We start from the raw sequence: 16,401 nt of genomic DNA, 5'->3' as shown, positions 1-16,401 counted from the left end.
TAACGCCATTTCCTGTGTCTGGCAATTTTACTTTACAGGATGAGAACATTACAAGGTTTAGCAAGAGACTGTGTTTGTACTCTAGACTGGATGTTCCCACACCTAGCTGTGCTGAGAACCGTCCAGATTCCTCTGCCCTGCTAAAGGCCTATATGGGCAATCTCCTGGGCATGGGCAAGAAAAATCTTAAAAAAAAAAAAAAATCTCGGGGTTTCTTGTGTGGCACATTTCTTGTGTGGCATTTGGGAACTCACTTCCCAGAACAGAAGGCTGTCTTCCATAGGTAGAGAAGGTTCCGACGGCTCTTTATCAGCTGAAGTCCACCTGAACCCAAGGATGCAGAATTTCCAGGCTTAGAAATAGCTGGGACATTTCTCTATATATCTGCATGTCACACGACTTGGAAAACAATATTACAATTGCTTATGACACCTATCTTCTCTAGACCTACCAGGCTCCTAAGAGGAGCTCAGCCATATCCATCTGTGTCCTCTGCAATTCCTGGCACCTAGCAGGCTCTCGACTCATGAACATTTAGCGTTATCCAAAGTCATTGTTCCCTCCACCAAACACCCAATACAAATCAGCTTTGAAAACTGCATGAATCAACTTGACAGTTGCCTTAGGAAGGTACTGCAGGATTGGAGCACTTCCCAAAACCTGGATCTCATCAGAATTCCAGGGGACCTGGACTGTCAGAAATCCTTGGCCTGTTCTCCAAAAGGCCCAAGATAGCTCAGGCTTTTCAGTGAGTCCTTGTACCTGATTCCGTTGCGCAGCAGGCCTTTTGTGTAGGATTTAGGTATTAATAAAGACAGCTAACAGGTACTTCGTACTGTCCTAGCACCTTACACGTTAGTGCATTCAATTCTTACCACCTTACAAAGTAGGTTTTATTACTTTCTTTGTTCTACTCATTTAACAGGCCCAGAAAACAGGCAGAGCTGGAATTTGAACCCAGGCATTCTGGTTCCAGAGCACTCATTTGTAACCACCACGATTTTTTAATATAAATTTATTTTTGGCTGCATTGGGTCTTCGTTGCTGCACGCTGACTTTCTCTAGTTGCGGCAGGCGGGGTCTACTCTTCTTTGCAGTGCGCGGGCTTCTCATTGCGGTGGCCTCTTGTGGAGCACGGGCTTACTTGCTCCGCGGCATGTGGGATCTTCCTGGACCAGGGCTCGAACCCATGTCCCCTGCATTGGCAGGCCGATTCTTAACCGCTGCGCCACCAGGGAAGTCCCACCACTACGTATTTTTGAATAAACAAGATCCTTTTTTGGATATCCCAAATTCAGCTTTAACCTGGGCAGCTAAAACCAAAATAAACTTAGAAACAGCAATGACACACCTGCAGCCCAGAGGTCTCTACTTGCTGCCAGTGACCTGCTTGGCTTCCAGTCCACGCTGCCTGGCCTTCCTGACTGAAGCCACTTAATCCCATTTGTCAAGTTAGTGGCCGCACACATATGCCACCAGCAGCTGCTGTGTTCTTAGCACAGGAACCTAAGGAGGCCTTCTCTTTGTGCAAACAAGCCTTGCAGATGGTGCTGCACTGACCTCGTTATCTGACTCTAGTGACCGCTCCCTCACATTTGAATCCTGGCCAGGTCGGTCAAGTCTGGTTGTCTGGATGTCCCTAGGCTGGACCAGCCTGCCAGCAGAATTTCACACAGTAAGCCGTTATCATAGTGTGAACAATCTTTCCACCTTCTGTTTATATACTCTTCTCACAAATGACAAAACAGGCACTAGACACACTGAGACGAGGAGAGCCAGTGGGGGGCACGCAGGTATTCAGAACTCAAATCCAGGCAGACCAGGCAAGGTTAAAGCATAGTAATAAATGAGATACAAAGTTGATGTAATTATTTAATGACAGGAAAATAATGTTATGAAACAAGATGGTTACAAACAGTGGGTAAGGATGACTTACTTCACCTTTGATTAAAAAAAAAGTATGTATACAAAACACTGGAGGGTTATGTATCAAAATAGTGGCAGTATTTACTTCTGTTCAGTGATTAAATATTCTTCTCTTTGCTTTTGTGTACTTTCTGAAACATGATTATTTCTGAAACAAAAAAGAATAGTTACTGGAAAGAGAAACAGTTATTAAATGCCAGAAGTCCAGCAATCAAGGTCTGAAACCCAGGACATGTGTAGCTAGGGGGACAGTGGTCGAGCCCAGGTGTGGAACAGTATATCATTCTTTCCTTTTCCTACTGCAGTGCTGTTTACCACTGTTTCTTCTACATTTGATACTTATATTTAATAGGAATCTATGAATACGAACTGGTACAACAGCAAAATGATGCAACTTTGGTTTTAAATAGCTACAAAATGTAATGACCATTCTGTAGTTACAAAACACACTAAAAATAAAACATAAAACACACCAGAAATCAAAAGTTCCTACAACAAATAACCCCATCTGACTAAACCACTGACTTCGTTGCTCGTTCTGATGTATGTTCATTTTCAATTTTCACCATAAATCTATTTTTGTTTCATGGATCTGAAAGAGGCAATTTTTCTGAAAAAGATGCTCTGCCTTCTAAGTACTATGAAGAGTTGGAAGGGCACACCAAACTCCAAACCACTTCAAACAAACAAGTTTGACTGAGGAGTGTCACCACTCTCTGTGCCTTAAAAAATCTGCTAAGTTACCAAATGGAGAACAGCAGAGTATTATTACACCTGTAAATAAGGCTCAAAACTCTCAGATCCCACCCCCACCCCACCCTCCATGTCAGGACTGCTGGGGCACTTTACTCAAGTAACAATGACAACCCGTACTTCTTCCTCTTAAAAAAGTAAAATGGAGAAAGGATCATTGTTTTGAAATCCCACATATAAAAGAAACAGTGCCACCTTTAACCGGAGGTGCTTCTTAGGTATTTCCCAAAGCCCTCTGCCCTTTTACGTGGCAGCATTTTCAGCAGGGGGTCAGAAAACTACTGAAGTAAGGTCCAAGAAACAACTAAAGGTCCAAGAAACAACTAAAACTAAAAAAATAAACTGAGATAATTGCAGCTGTCCAGTGTCACCTGCCCTGTCTGGCAGGCTGACACAGCACCCTAAGCCATACAAATCTTCAGACACCAGGAAGGAAAGGTACCAAAAGAATTACACTAGAACAGTAACCAGGTTTGGGAAAAAAAAGATTTAAACTTAAAAACATTCTATCATCACAAAGACTAAGAAGATCCCTTGCTTGGTCCTCGGCCAATCAAGAAATACTGAACTGTTTTATATCCCCAAAGAGACCCACTGGAAATATCAGTGCCAGCGCCCCAAGTCAATTCACACTCGTTAGATGAGTCCCAAATCCTACGGCAACAATTCCTTTGTTAGAGCAAGAAAAAAAAAATCCATTTCAGGACAAAGGTGTGTCTTCAGTGAGAGAACTGCCTGCCGTCAGATGGTTTCTTGCTTATGTGCTTGAAGATCTTGGACTTCTCAACTTTTCTGGCTTTCTGGTAGCCAAAGCCACCGCCGCCACCCCTTTTTTTAAGTTTGCCGTCATTGCTGTTCACGTCTAAAGGGGGACGTTAAGGAAATCAAGCAACACAAAGACAAGGACTCCAGTCTACCGTCTGCAGAAGAACCAGCCAGCTGCACCCCAGGGGCCCCACCACCCCTCCCCAGGCCACAAACACACGCGAACGTTCCAGACAACCAGGAGTGGCCACGTGACTGTGGACCAAAGCTAGCAGGGCAGATGTTTAGCCCAGTGCAATACTTGCATTTTTCCACGCAATGAAGCCCAAGAGGTAAATCGCTAAGTGTATAGGGACATATTAAGAAACACTCCCAGTGTCAAAACAAAATGACTTTCACCTCTGTTGGGAGCTGATTCAGAGGTGCCTGACCGAGTGGAGTTGTTCTTCCTGTCACAAGGGGACTCAACATGTGTTCAAAACAGCAGACGTTCACTCGATGCTCACGATGCGGACGGCCACCCAAACTGGGGTCCTCCAAGTCCCCTTGGGAGTTTCTACCACAGTGTTAACGAGCAGGCCTCGCTCTAGCTGGCCGTTTCTTCTGCTGAAAATGTGTACTAAAACACATTACATATCGTAACAGAAGCAACTGGACGTGTTCCCTTTGCCTTTTATCTCGAGTAGCACTTAGGTTATTTTCTTTCACTGGTCTTGCAATTTCCCTGCATGAAATCCTTCAATGACTGAGAGGATAAGAGCCCTCTGAGAGGTTCCATCTCGTCTTCAGCTTCTTCAAGGTATCCCGCTTCTCTGTGTACCCTGTATAGTGAAGCCACACAACCGCCAAGCCCTGCCCCTCTGAGCTTCTCCCCAGAACGTACAGCTCTCCCTGCTCCGTCTGCCACTCAAATTCTGCTGTCTTTTTTAAAGCCATGAACTGTCTCGCTTCTGTAGTCTCCACCCTGACAATTAACCCCTGCCCACCCCATGTGAGCACTGACAAGAGGTCAGCGACCAGCTTGAAGGCCTGGGCCCTGCAGGCCTCGGCCAGAGCAGACACACCAACCCAAGTGCTAAGCCCCAAGGCCCCCGGTCAAGCTTCTGTCCCTTAATGCCTGGACGAATTCATAACCACAAAGAAAAGGATACTCAAATCAACAAAAGGAGGCACCTTGAAACCAAATGACAGAGCAACCTGAGGCAAGTTTAAGTTATTAACATTAAAGATCTGTTTCAGCGAATGGGAATCATACGCTCGAATGTATGACTTATACGCTTCCTGGGCTGACTTATGAAGGAAGTAGTTCTTTTCAATCAGTTTTTCAAGCTGAAACAGAAAGAAATATTGCTTTTAATGAAATAAAAAAGCACGTCATATAAAACATTTGTTCCAATACACCTGCTCCAAGCTCTGTAATACCTGCAAAATCAGGCTGCAGTTAAGAATAATGACAAAATTATTGTAAGATACGGACTGAAACAACGTAGAGAGCTCTGGAATGTGGTCACCAGCACAACAAGACACCGAAACGATCACTCAGTCCAAACTTCTCACTTTATGAAAAGGGAGACTCAGAGTACAACGACTGTCAATGAGACACTACAAAGGTGGTGCTGGGAAGACCCTTCCTCCCCCTCTGCCCTGCATACCTGAGACTGAATGTCAGAAATTTTGGACCAGGAAAACTCAAATTCACTTAATGGAACCTAGAAAACAAAAGCACGCAGATGAGTAAAGCAGGATGGCTCTGCTGCAGCTCGTCAGGCACTGAAGAGATGAAAGGCGACAGGCCTGTGGGATCCCATGGGCCAGACATCTGCTTGTCTCCCAATGCCAATGGGAAAGCCTTACCTTCCCTCTGTTCACTGCACAGGAATCATGCTATGGAACCCTCTTGAAAGAAAAGGCGAGAAACTGGCAGGGGCAATAAATCACTGAAGCCCTTTTCTCTAAACAAAGATCTCTGTGGATGCAACGTGATGAAGCAGCTTGAAGCTTCTAGCTGAAGGAACCACTAGCCCTTCTCTCCAACACCACACTGCCCTGTGACTAGGTCACAATGATCACAAACTCCTACAGGAAGGATATTTCTTAGCAGTTCTAACTTATTAGATGACTGGGAAAGTGCAAGACCGGTGCTAGATGCTGGGGGAAAAGAACAGCTGCCCAAATCATGGGCCCTGCCATCAGGGAGCCTGCAGCCTTGGGCGGAGACAGGTAAGTGACGAGACAACTTGTCGACCACCCGTGCTGGGGGGACATGAAGGAGGGCAGGGCCTCCCAGAGGAGACAGCAGCTAGCGGAAGCAGAGGCTATCTGAGAGCCAGGAAACAGGCATCTGGAGAAAAAGCGCAAGGGCTGATGGCAATCCCTAGGAACTGCTCCACGATGGGGGCAGTGGGGGAAGGAAAATCCACCAGGCGACACGGTGCCAGTGAAGAGGCCCGACAAGCATTCTCACGACCTGGCAACAGAGAGGCCAAAGCCCGATTAGGGCAGACTGGAGACCAAAATCAGAGGAGTTGAAATATAACCCACTTTTCAAAACGGCAGACTGAGGAAAGGCGACAGGCAGTAGCCATGCTGGACCTAGTGATAGGAGAGCGGGTTTAGGGTTGAAGTTATTTTTTTGGTCAGACACTTGAGATGGTAAAGAGCTAACTGCCAGGGAGGGACTGAGTCAACGAATAAGGGCCTGAAGGAGGAAGAGGTAGGAAGGAATGGGTTCCCATGGGTTCCCTTGGCCTCGGGCGAGGTGCAGACACCAGGGTGAAGACATGTGGAGAAAGGCTGCAGCAGGGGAGCAGAGATGACCGGTGTGGGGGAGCTCACTCACAAGGAGTGGAAGAGGTTTCAAACACGGCTGGGGGGACGAGAGTGGAGACTGGCGACTGGATGCACCCTGCGCGACACAGAGCTCAAGAACGGGGCCTCGAGGATAGTTTTCTGCCCACATTTCCTGGGGGCGACCCACATAAATCTCATCTGCTAAACTGCTGTAACAACTGTCCGAACAGCATGGCGACGACACAGGACTCCTCGGACACACCTAGGAATGGTGCTTAAGGCCACGTGCACCGGTAACGAATTCCTCTCGCGAGGAATCTGTCCCCAGCTTAAGGTTTTCCGAGTGAAGGTCTTTACCTTGGATTGCTTCAAGTAGCGAAGGAAACCCAATTCTTCAGGGCGCAAAATGAGCAAGGCATGCCCTCTGCCGTTCAGGCCTCTGGCTGTTCTACCCACACGATGAATGTATTCCTTTGGTGGAGAGAGAAAACCTGAGGTAATACACTGGTTTCCATGGCAACCCGTGGCGATCTGCACGTCCAGAACTCACACGGTAGTGGACGGCAGTGTGCCAGCACATTAGTGTGAGACGGTGCCCACCTCCACCTACTGGCACCACACAGCCCGTGACCATGCTCCCCAAAGCTAGTCCCCCATTCCTTCTGCAGGGAGCATCCCCACAGAGGTAACAGAGCCATGCCTGGGGCCAAGGAAAGCTAGACAGAACATTCACGTTAATTCTATGATCTAATCAAATGACTATTAAGTGTGCTTCAACTTCAAAAGGGCTTTGGGAAACATATTTAAATGCTGGCTGATAATTTATATAATCTGTTGTTTGTTGAAATACCCAATAAAACTTATTTTACTACATATACTAAAGAATGGTATCTATCTCTGTAAGCGAATTTTATTTCCTTCTGACATCTACTGCTCTTAACAGATCCTAACTTAAGTCCCACGGACGCCTCTCAAATCTCCTTGCACACACCCTCTTTGGGTCCTGCAAAAGCCCTAAGCACTATCAGCATCAGAGAAGTACTGCAGTCACTGCGCACTGAAGGGATACTCTGTGGAATGTGGAAGTTCTCAGAGAACCTTGGGGTCATCCGGAGGGTCATACTGAACAATCCAGTCCACTTCAGGAATATCCAGCCCTCTAGCTGCCACGTCTGTACACAACAAGATCCCCGAATCTGCATTGCAGAACTGGAAGAACGTGGTCGTACGCTTATTTTGTTTCTGCCTTCCCTAGAATCAAAACAAAACATCCATTGGAACAGAAAAGTTGAAGTTGTTTGTGGGAGGTCTCGATGTAGAATCCCCGAACTGTGGAACTATTACCCTGCTTTATTTCAAGTTCATAACCTGTCCTATTTCCTCAAGGGATGGCGTCTGCTCCTCCTTTCTGGTCCCCGCCCCTCCACCCCCAGCAAAGCTCCCTCCACACAGGATCAGCCACCCACTATTGCCCAAACTACTTAGAACTATGTTTGGAGGAGACAGCAATACCTCAATCCCCACAATTTATATAACTCGACAAGTGTAACCTGTTTTTAATAAATTCATCATAATCACTTACATGAATGGCCAAGACAGGCAAATCGATGTAGTTCAGCAACTCATAGTGGTATTTCACGGACTTACAGGATGAAAAGAAGACCATTAGTTTCTTCTTCCGGTTCTTCTTAAGGAATGTAAAGAGTAGGAGGAATCTCTTTTCGGAAGGACAGACAACATATCCCTAGGAGAGGTTCAAGTGAACAGACACAAAATAATCAAAGGACATTTTCAGCTTCATGAACTAATATAATTTGATGGAGAGCACAGGTTAATACAGCATATACACTTATGCCTCACCTACAGCAAAATTACTGCCTTCATTATAACAATGCATTCCTAAAATAAGACTAATTTTAACTATTGACTCCTTTTATTGGCCACAATCACTGGATACTAAATACTTTCCATATTTCTGAGACTACTGGTTATTAAGTTCTTGTAATCATAATATACCAATACCTCTATTAACTAGAACCCTCAAAGTGTATCAATGATTCATTTTTAGAAGGTCCTTAACAGCAAGATCTCAAATAACCACACTGTCCTAAACACGATAACAAAGCTGGGTGAATATATTTTTAAAAACTAAACAACCAATGAAAGGTTTTTAAGCTAAAGTGTTACAGAAAACATATCATTCATCAAAAGACTCAACATTACAGCTCTATTTTTAATCAACCTAGTCTGGATCTCTGTCACCTCATTTCCACAGCGAGGCGCCTGAATCCAGCCTCTCTGCCTTCTAACTAACTCACCTCCCATCTTAGCGCAAGAGATGATTAAACAGCAGAATGTTTTTTACTCATCTAAAATTGGCAGTGATATATTTAGTTCATTAACCCATTTGCTTCCTAGACGATCCTCCAAACACTTGCAAGGAAACACCAACGATCCTTAAAATTGAAGGTATTGACAAAAAGTACCTGCTCAAGACCATCCACGGTTGCATGAGCTTTATCGTCATCAACACCAACATACAAGGGCTCCTTTTTCAGAGAAATCCTTGCCAGGTCTTCAACTTTCCGAGTTTGTGTGGCAGAAAAGAGCATGGTCTGTCTGCGGGCTGAAACACACCCACATAAACATAACCCAGATCCTTCAGGGAACCTTTAGAATTGCTTCACAACTAAAAACGCTCTCAGTGGAACTATCAGAAATGAGAGACACGGTATCACTATAAATAGTAAGAAAGGAACACCATGGACAACTTTACGTCTAGATATTTGACAACTAAGATGAAATGGATAGCTTCCTTGAAAAAGAAACTGCTAAAGCTTGCTCAAGAAGAAATAGAAAACCTGAATAGCCTTGTATCTATTAAGGAAATTATAGTTAAAATCTTCATGTAAAGAAGACTCCAGACCCAATGGCCTCTGCTGTTGAAGTCTATCAAACACTTAAGAAATATTATCAATATTTCATAAACTCTCCAGGACATTGAAGAGAGCTTACTTCCCAACTCATACCTTTTACAAAGTTTTAGCAAAGTGAATCCAGAAATATATATAAAGGATAATGCATCATGACCAAGTGGGGTTTATTCTAGGAATGCAGGGTTGGTTAACAGTTGAAAATTAACCAATATAATTTACCATATTAACAGACTAAAGAAGAAACATCTGATCATTTCAACAGACACAGAAAAAACATGTCAGAATTTAACATTTATTTCTGATTTAAGAAAAATCTCAGCAAACTAGGAACAAAAGGGATCACCCTCAGTCTGATACACGGCATACAGATCTAGAGCATCTACAGCTAACATCATACTTAATGGTGAAAGACTGAATGCTTTCCCACCTAAGATCAGGAGTAAGACAAAGATGTCTTCTCTTGCCAGTTCTATTCAGGATTATACTGGAGGTTCTGGCCAGCTCAATCAGGCAAGAAAACAATTAAGTGAAAAACTTTATCTCACAAAGGTATGAAAAAACCTGTACATTGAACTCTGAAACACTGCTGAGAGAAATTAGGGAGCTAATAAACGAAGATCTACCTCATTCACGTGTTGAATGACTCAACATTGTCTTCCACCAATGATCAATATTCAGTACAATCCCAAGATCCCCAGAGATTAACCAACTGATTCTAACATTCATATAGAAATGCCAAGGACAAGACCAGCCAAAACAATTTTGAAAATGAACAAAGTTGGACGGTTAACACTACCTAATTTCAAGACTTAACAGGAGGAACTGGAAATTCCATACACTGCTGATGGGGATGTAAATTGGTACAAGTTAAACATACACCAGCCACTCCATTCCTAGGTAATCACCCAACAGAAAAGGAGATATATGCCCACAAAAAGAGTTGTAGATGGATGTTCATAACAACTTTATTTGTAGTAGACCGAAACCGTTAACAACACAGTCGTCCATCAACAGTTAAATGGATAAACAGGTTGTGGCATATTTATACACTAGAACGCCACTGAGGAATAAGGCAAAGAACTACTGATATGTGTAACGGCACAGATGAATCACAGAAGGATTTGCTGAGCACAAGAAACCAGACAAAAAGAGTTACACTGCATATGAATTCATATGAATCCCTGGAAAATGCAAACTGATCTACAGTGACAGGAAGCAGATCAATAGTCACCTGTGAGAGAGATGTGCATGGCAGCTGTTGAAGGTAGGGGACGGTGAGAGGGAAGGATTACAAAGGCACACAAAGAAAGTTTTGAGGGTTATGGAAATGTTCACTGTATTGACTGTGGTGATGGTTTCGAGGTGTAAACAGGCCAAAAACGTATCAAATCATACATTTAAAATATGTACATATTATTATGTTAATTATATCTCAATGAAGTATTAAAAAAACAATTGTATAATGTACTGAACTATGGTGTTTTTATAGATATAAGCAGTTTACAATGTTTCAAGTACTATAACCAAGGTATGTACCACTCAAACATAACACAGAAAGCAGCAAGTCAATGGCTACCCAGGAGATGTGAGATGGGGTGGCGGGGATGGACGGGAACAAGACGTACGTTAGGACTGTTCAACTTGCATGGCAGCCTCTCAAATGGCAAAACCACTGCATTAAGTCACTAGTGAGAGTGATGCTTATGTTGCAAACTACATCTGAGGGTGACTGGCACAACCACTTCACTTGCTAAGTTAAAATTCTGACAGTAGTTTTCATACAGGAAAAACTCTCATCTACTTCCAACAGCTACTTGGCAAACCACATGCAGATGCTACCTACTTACTTGGCAGAAGTTTAATAATTTGCTTTAATTCTTCTTCAAACCCAACATCCAAGATACGATCAGCCTCATCAATAACCAGACACTGTAGGTTTTTATACATAAACCCTGGTGTATTCTGACAAGACAAAGGACAAAGAAAAACTGTTAGCTGTCAAGTTTATGTTTCACACAGACAAAAGATGGGAACCACAAAATAGTGTTCTCTTACCTGCATATGGTCCAGGAGACGGCCTGGTGTGGCCACAATGACGTTGATCCCATTGGCAAGCTTCTGTGCTTCAGCAGATCTGTTACTGCCACCCATTATTAACCCATACGTGTGAACATGGTGTGTCATCAGTTCCTTAAGGACACCAAAAGTCTGCATGGCCAGTTCCCTAGTAGGTGAGAGAATAAGGACTCCTGTTCCTAAAAAGCAAAACAGGATATACAGTGAAAGTCAAACTGTAGTTATCACCAGGAGTCCACGAATAGCTACAAGAGACTTCCAGTGGGATACTGGCAGAAACAATGGGACCACAGACTTACCATTCCTGGGCATGAACCTTAACTTAACAATGAGTTCAACTGCAGGAATGAGAAATGCCAGGGTTTTGCCACTGCCTGTTTTTGCAGCTGCCAGAAGATCCCTAAAAAATAAAAAGGAAAAGGAGAGAGACATTTAGTCTACTCATTCAACAAGTACCATGTACTATCACGCATGTTTTAGGCACTGAGGCTGGATCATAACAAGAAAAAAGTCCCCACCTTCTCTATCACTGAAATCAATCATGTGGGTTATAAATACTTAACTCAAAAATAAGAATTGTGCTAAAAACAGAAGTGAACAATTTTCTCCAAACATCAGTAAAGAAGCTAAAGCCTTTAACGAAGGTTGGGTATGTTACCCAACACGGTGAAAGATCAATAGAACATACTGGTATTTTCTTTCCAAACTACTAGCACTAAAAATAGCACTAATGCCCAAACCTCAATGTTAATCATACCTGCCTTCCAGAAGTGGTCTGATACTTTTATGCTGAATTTCAGTCATGTTTGTAAAGCCCATTTCTTTTATTGCCTTCAGAGTGTTCTCATTGACAAGATTAGTCAGAGAATCAAACGAAGTATCCTCAAAAGCTCCTAAAGAGAAGACAGTTTATCATTAGCAAATTTATCTTTTCTTAATAGTTAATATTGCTAGCTTCCTAAATTAGTTTTGCTGATTGAAAACATTACTGGCTTGGTGTCAAGCTTAGAAGAGCTTCTTCCAATAAGAAAAGAATAAACCCCAACCATTCCTATAAAAAAACCTTATACTTTTGAAGTTTCTCCACTGCTAATGGCCGTGTGATGTAAAGTCCAGAGCCTATACTGTAACAAAATAACAGACAGAGAGGTGGTACAGTCAAGGGACTTGTATGAAATGAAAATGCCAAGGTGGCGGGAAGGGGAGAGGGGAGAGATGGCGGTGCTTTGCAGGGGGAGAGTTCAGAGAGAAATGAAATGTTTAAGAAATGTGAAATAAAAAGTGAAAGCATTCAGTGTAATAAAAACTGAATATGAAATCAATCAAAATAGTAACTCTCACTCCAGAAAGACAACTGAGAAGAGTCAGATGTACCCACAGATGGTTAGACTGTACCCATATATCAGGTGTGCTGTGGTTCTCCAGCAGGGGGAGGCATCAGGATCACTGGAGAGCTCCCCGCCCCACACGTGCCCTGGCTATAACCCAAGTTTTGGCAACCTTGACACCACTGACATTTTGGGATGGATAATTTTTTGTTGTGAGAGGCTGTCCTATGCATTATAGGATGTCCTGCAGCACCACTGACCTCTACCTACTGGATGCCTGTAGCCTGCCCCCAGTTCTGACAACCAAACATATTGGTGGCCAACACTCATGGTTTGCCTGGGGCAGAGGTTTAAGGGATGCAGGACTTTGAATGGGAAAACTGGCATGAGCCGGTCACCCTACCTGGGAGGTAAAATTATCCTGTTTGAGAACCACTGACAAAACCTTTGCAATTTTGATTATGGAGATTGGGTGCTGGGCCTCAATTATTTTAATAAACAAAAAACCCAAACCAAACAACCCAACCAACTGCTAGACATTTCTGGTTAGGAGCAACTGATTCTAGCCTAAACGCTTGACTTTACAGGTAAAGAAATAGAGGCTAAAGGAGGTGACTCTGGCACAAGCCCTTCAATAAGGTATTTCACCCTTCTCTTTTAGTAATGGAGCCAGTATTGAACCTCTGGGCTCCAGACTTCCGGGCCAGTGATTTTCCTACTACAACATGGAGTGAGCTTTAGAAAGTGACAAACCAAAGGAACAGAGGACCCCAAGAACTATTCGTGTGTATGTCAAAATATTTAGTGTTAGAAATAAAGGGAAAAATAGAGAAAGAAACAACAAGAACTAAGGCACACAACGTGGATGATAAAAAGCAATAGTTATAAAACCATTTCTTGTCAATACTTATTTTTTCCAGGTAAATTAAATGCCACAACTGAACCTTTAAATACTATAATCCAAGGAGGCATGCCATTTTAGAGAAGATCTATCTGGAAAACACTGATAGCTACCTGTCAGTCCCAGGGGCAGGCTGGGCACCATGCTGTCATCGTCCTCATTGTCTGGCTTCTCCACACTGTTCTCTGTTTCTTCAGGAGCCTGGGCACCATCTTCAGAGTCTCCTTTGTCTTCAGTTTTTGCTTTTTTGGAATCTTTGGATTAAAGGACAAACCGCCCCCCCCAAAATTTTTTTCTTAAAATAAGAATACCAGATGAGACCACAAAATAAAAGATGTGTGATGCAAAAAGGCATATTTTCAAAAGCTTAACATATTTTCAGTTTTAATTTGTTAAGAATCTCTTTTTCCGGATTAAAAAGTCTGGCTATATTAAAAAACCCAGTGGGACACACAGATTTGCCAACAAACTTTATTTTTTAGGCTTCTTAATACATATTTTTACTGAAGTATAGTTGATTTACAATATTGTGTTGGTTTCAGGTATATAGCAAAGTGATTAAGTTCTACATACATATATGTATATACTGACATTCTTTTTTAAAAATTCTTTTTCATTATATTGAATAAAGTTCCCTGTGCTATACAGTAAATCCTTGTTCTTTGTTTTATATATGGTAGCATGCATCTGTTAACCCCATACTCCCAATTTATCCACCCCCCCGTCCCCTTTGGTAACCATAAGCTTGTTTTCTGTCTGTGAGTCTGTTTCTGTTTTGTAAGTTCATTTGTACTATTTTTCAGATTCTACATATATGTGATATCATATAATATTTTTTTCTCTGACTTACTACTTATATATTATACCATCTTAAGTGAGCAAGAAATTTTTTATAAGCTGAACTAAACAATTTAAGTATGTTAATCACACCCAGTTCTATAAACTTCACTGAGAAAAAAAACAAGGGCAAGTCATTAACGTTTTTTAAAATAACTTGTAACAAGCACCGGTTTTTCCTCCTATGCCATTAAACACAAATTTTCTATAAAAGCTAATTTTGTTTTAAAGGGGAACAGAAACACAAAAGGCTCTTCATGTTACTAGAGGCAGACTACAAAGCAAGAGCAACAATCTACTTAGCTGGGCGATAGAAACTGGCCTGTTCCTTGAAAGTAAGTGGTGAGGGGAGGAGAGGGAAGGCCTCCTGGCTTTTCATTTCTACATCCACAACTTTCGTAACATAGTCCCTTAAACTACCTTTGCAGTCTTACCTCCCATCATGATCTTAAATGTTCCACTCTGGGCCAAATGGGTTAACTACCATGCTGGGCTTTTACAAGTTTATGGCAGTTAGTGATGCTAGTTAGAACAGAATTGACCTAAACCAGAACTCAGACTCTTTGTAGCCCAGGACTGGCCTCTTCCTTGGACCTTACTACCACCCTTCTGGGAAATGGTCAACACTGCAGGGCCCACACGTTCAAAGGCCATGGATATTATCAGCTAGTCTTCAAGGCTTATTACTTCTGTTTTCCTTAAAACAGTTCTTAACGGTTACCAATAGGATTTAAACTCCCAGCCCTGTGATTCAATGCTTGAGAGAAGAAACAATATCACTTCCTTAGGTATACTCAGAACAAGAATCCTAAGGGCACTAATCATTTTAGAATAGGACTACAATCACTTTAAATCAAAACTGTAATATCTAATCCTCATGCTTTTCTCTTATTTCACTTTTTGTTTAAAGGATTTCTCATAACTTACAAATGTATTATAGCCTGTAGGTAGTAAAAAGACAGCCATGCATGTTTGGAAAATTCAAAGTGTCTTTCTAAATGAAACCTTTATTTCAGACAAAAGATGAATAGGATATGCTAACACAAGTGCTGGCAAACTTCTATAAAGGGCCAGACTGTAAATATTTTAGGCTTTGCAGGCCATATGGTCTCTATCACCACAAAGACCAAGTAAAAAAATGGGCATCTCAGTGTTCCAATTAAGCTTTATTTGCAAAAATAGGCAGAAGGCTGAATAGTTTGCTGACACCTGTTCTATCTTGTCTTGAAATCTCTGCTTGCTCACATTTCAATTAAAATGCCTATTCTTTCACCTAAGCTTATTCAATCCAAGAATCTTGCAAAAGAAAATAGCCCTGCCTCCCCAATCCTGGCCATTCTGCCCACTTGGAAATTAACGTTCCATTTATTCAGAAGTTTCCTAACTGCTATTTTATACACTTTGCATATCCAAATTATCACTAAGTTGCCTTTCAAAGGTAGGAATTTATTGTAGGAAAAAGGAATGGGGCAAAAAAGACGTAAATGAAAAGAAACACTAATGCAAAGTCCTTGACACATAAAGACCCAAGATAGATTCTACTACCAGCCCAGATTTCTTTAGTGTCAGTAATTCCACAGTTCTCTTTGGAAACAGGTAAACCTACAATATTTTCCATAAGATCTTATGGAAAAACCCGAATGAACTTTTTGGCCAGCTCAATACTATGTCATAGTACGTTCTGTTTATCATAAAAAGCTCAGATAGTTAACTGCCAAAGAAGAGCAGTATTTTGAGAAACGTTAAACTGCAGTCCCCCCCCAGCCCCCTCAATGTTTGCTTTAGCTACCAGGCTAGTTTCTCGTATGCCAGTAAGTACAGAGGAGTCTTGCATGTCATGTGGACATAAGAAGAAGAGAGGAAAAGCAGAATGATAACTTGAAAACCTGAAGAGCTTAAGTTCAAAGACAATACATACCAGGCCCAGCATCATCCACTATTTTTCTCTTTTTCTTCTTCTTCTTCTTCTTTTTTGATTCTGAATTGGGAGACTGCATTGCTGCTTCCCCACTGGTCAGTGTGGTAGATTTCTTGGAGGATTTTTTAACTTTTACATTTTCCACTGTTTCTTTAGGTAAGTCTCCATTTT

The 16,401-nt window shown here is 42.2% G+C and overlaps 1 protein-coding gene across 1 annotated transcript in view; it reads right to left on the bottom strand.

The window, feature by feature from the left end:
- Window positions 1–1,865: 1,865 nt before the first annotated feature.
- DDX18 (DEAD-box helicase 18) overlaps window positions 1,866–16,401 on the bottom strand; it is a 16,451-nt gene continuing 1,915 nt past the window's right edge. Inside the window, exons 2-14 of the mRNA XM_029225931.1 lie at window positions 16,231–16,401; window positions 13,589–13,729; window positions 12,004–12,139; window positions 11,546–11,646; window positions 11,226–11,425; window positions 11,018–11,132; window positions 8,721–8,860; window positions 7,817–7,978; window positions 7,333–7,485; window positions 6,592–6,705; window positions 5,097–5,153; window positions 4,596–4,773; window positions 1,866–3,541 (exon numbers count right to left, since the gene is read on the bottom strand). The exon at window positions 16,231–16,401 is cut by the window's right edge and continues 267 nt beyond it. Of these exons, the coding sequence (XP_029081764.1) occupies window positions 3,399–3,541; window positions 4,596–4,773; window positions 5,097–5,153; window positions 6,592–6,705; window positions 7,333–7,485; window positions 7,817–7,978; window positions 8,721–8,860; window positions 11,018–11,132; window positions 11,226–11,425; window positions 11,546–11,646; window positions 12,004–12,139; window positions 13,589–13,729; window positions 16,231–16,401 (1,811 nt within the window). The 3' untranslated portion in view covers window positions 1,866–3,398. The remainder of the gene's footprint in view (window positions 3,542–4,595; window positions 4,774–5,096; window positions 5,154–6,591; window positions 6,706–7,332; window positions 7,486–7,816; window positions 7,979–8,720; window positions 8,861–11,017; window positions 11,133–11,225; window positions 11,426–11,545; window positions 11,647–12,003; window positions 12,140–13,588; window positions 13,730–16,230) is intronic.

Source organism: Monodon monoceros, unplaced genomic scaffold (assembly GCF_005190385.1).
Source record: "Monodon monoceros isolate NGI ecotype Baffin Bay Population unplaced genomic scaffold, NGI_Narwhal_1 Super_Scaffold_16, whole genome shotgun sequence".
Lineage (NCBI taxonomy): Eukaryota > Metazoa > Chordata > Mammalia > Artiodactyla > Monodontidae > Monodon > Monodon monoceros.
This window is presented reverse-complemented; position numbering and strand designations above follow the sequence as displayed.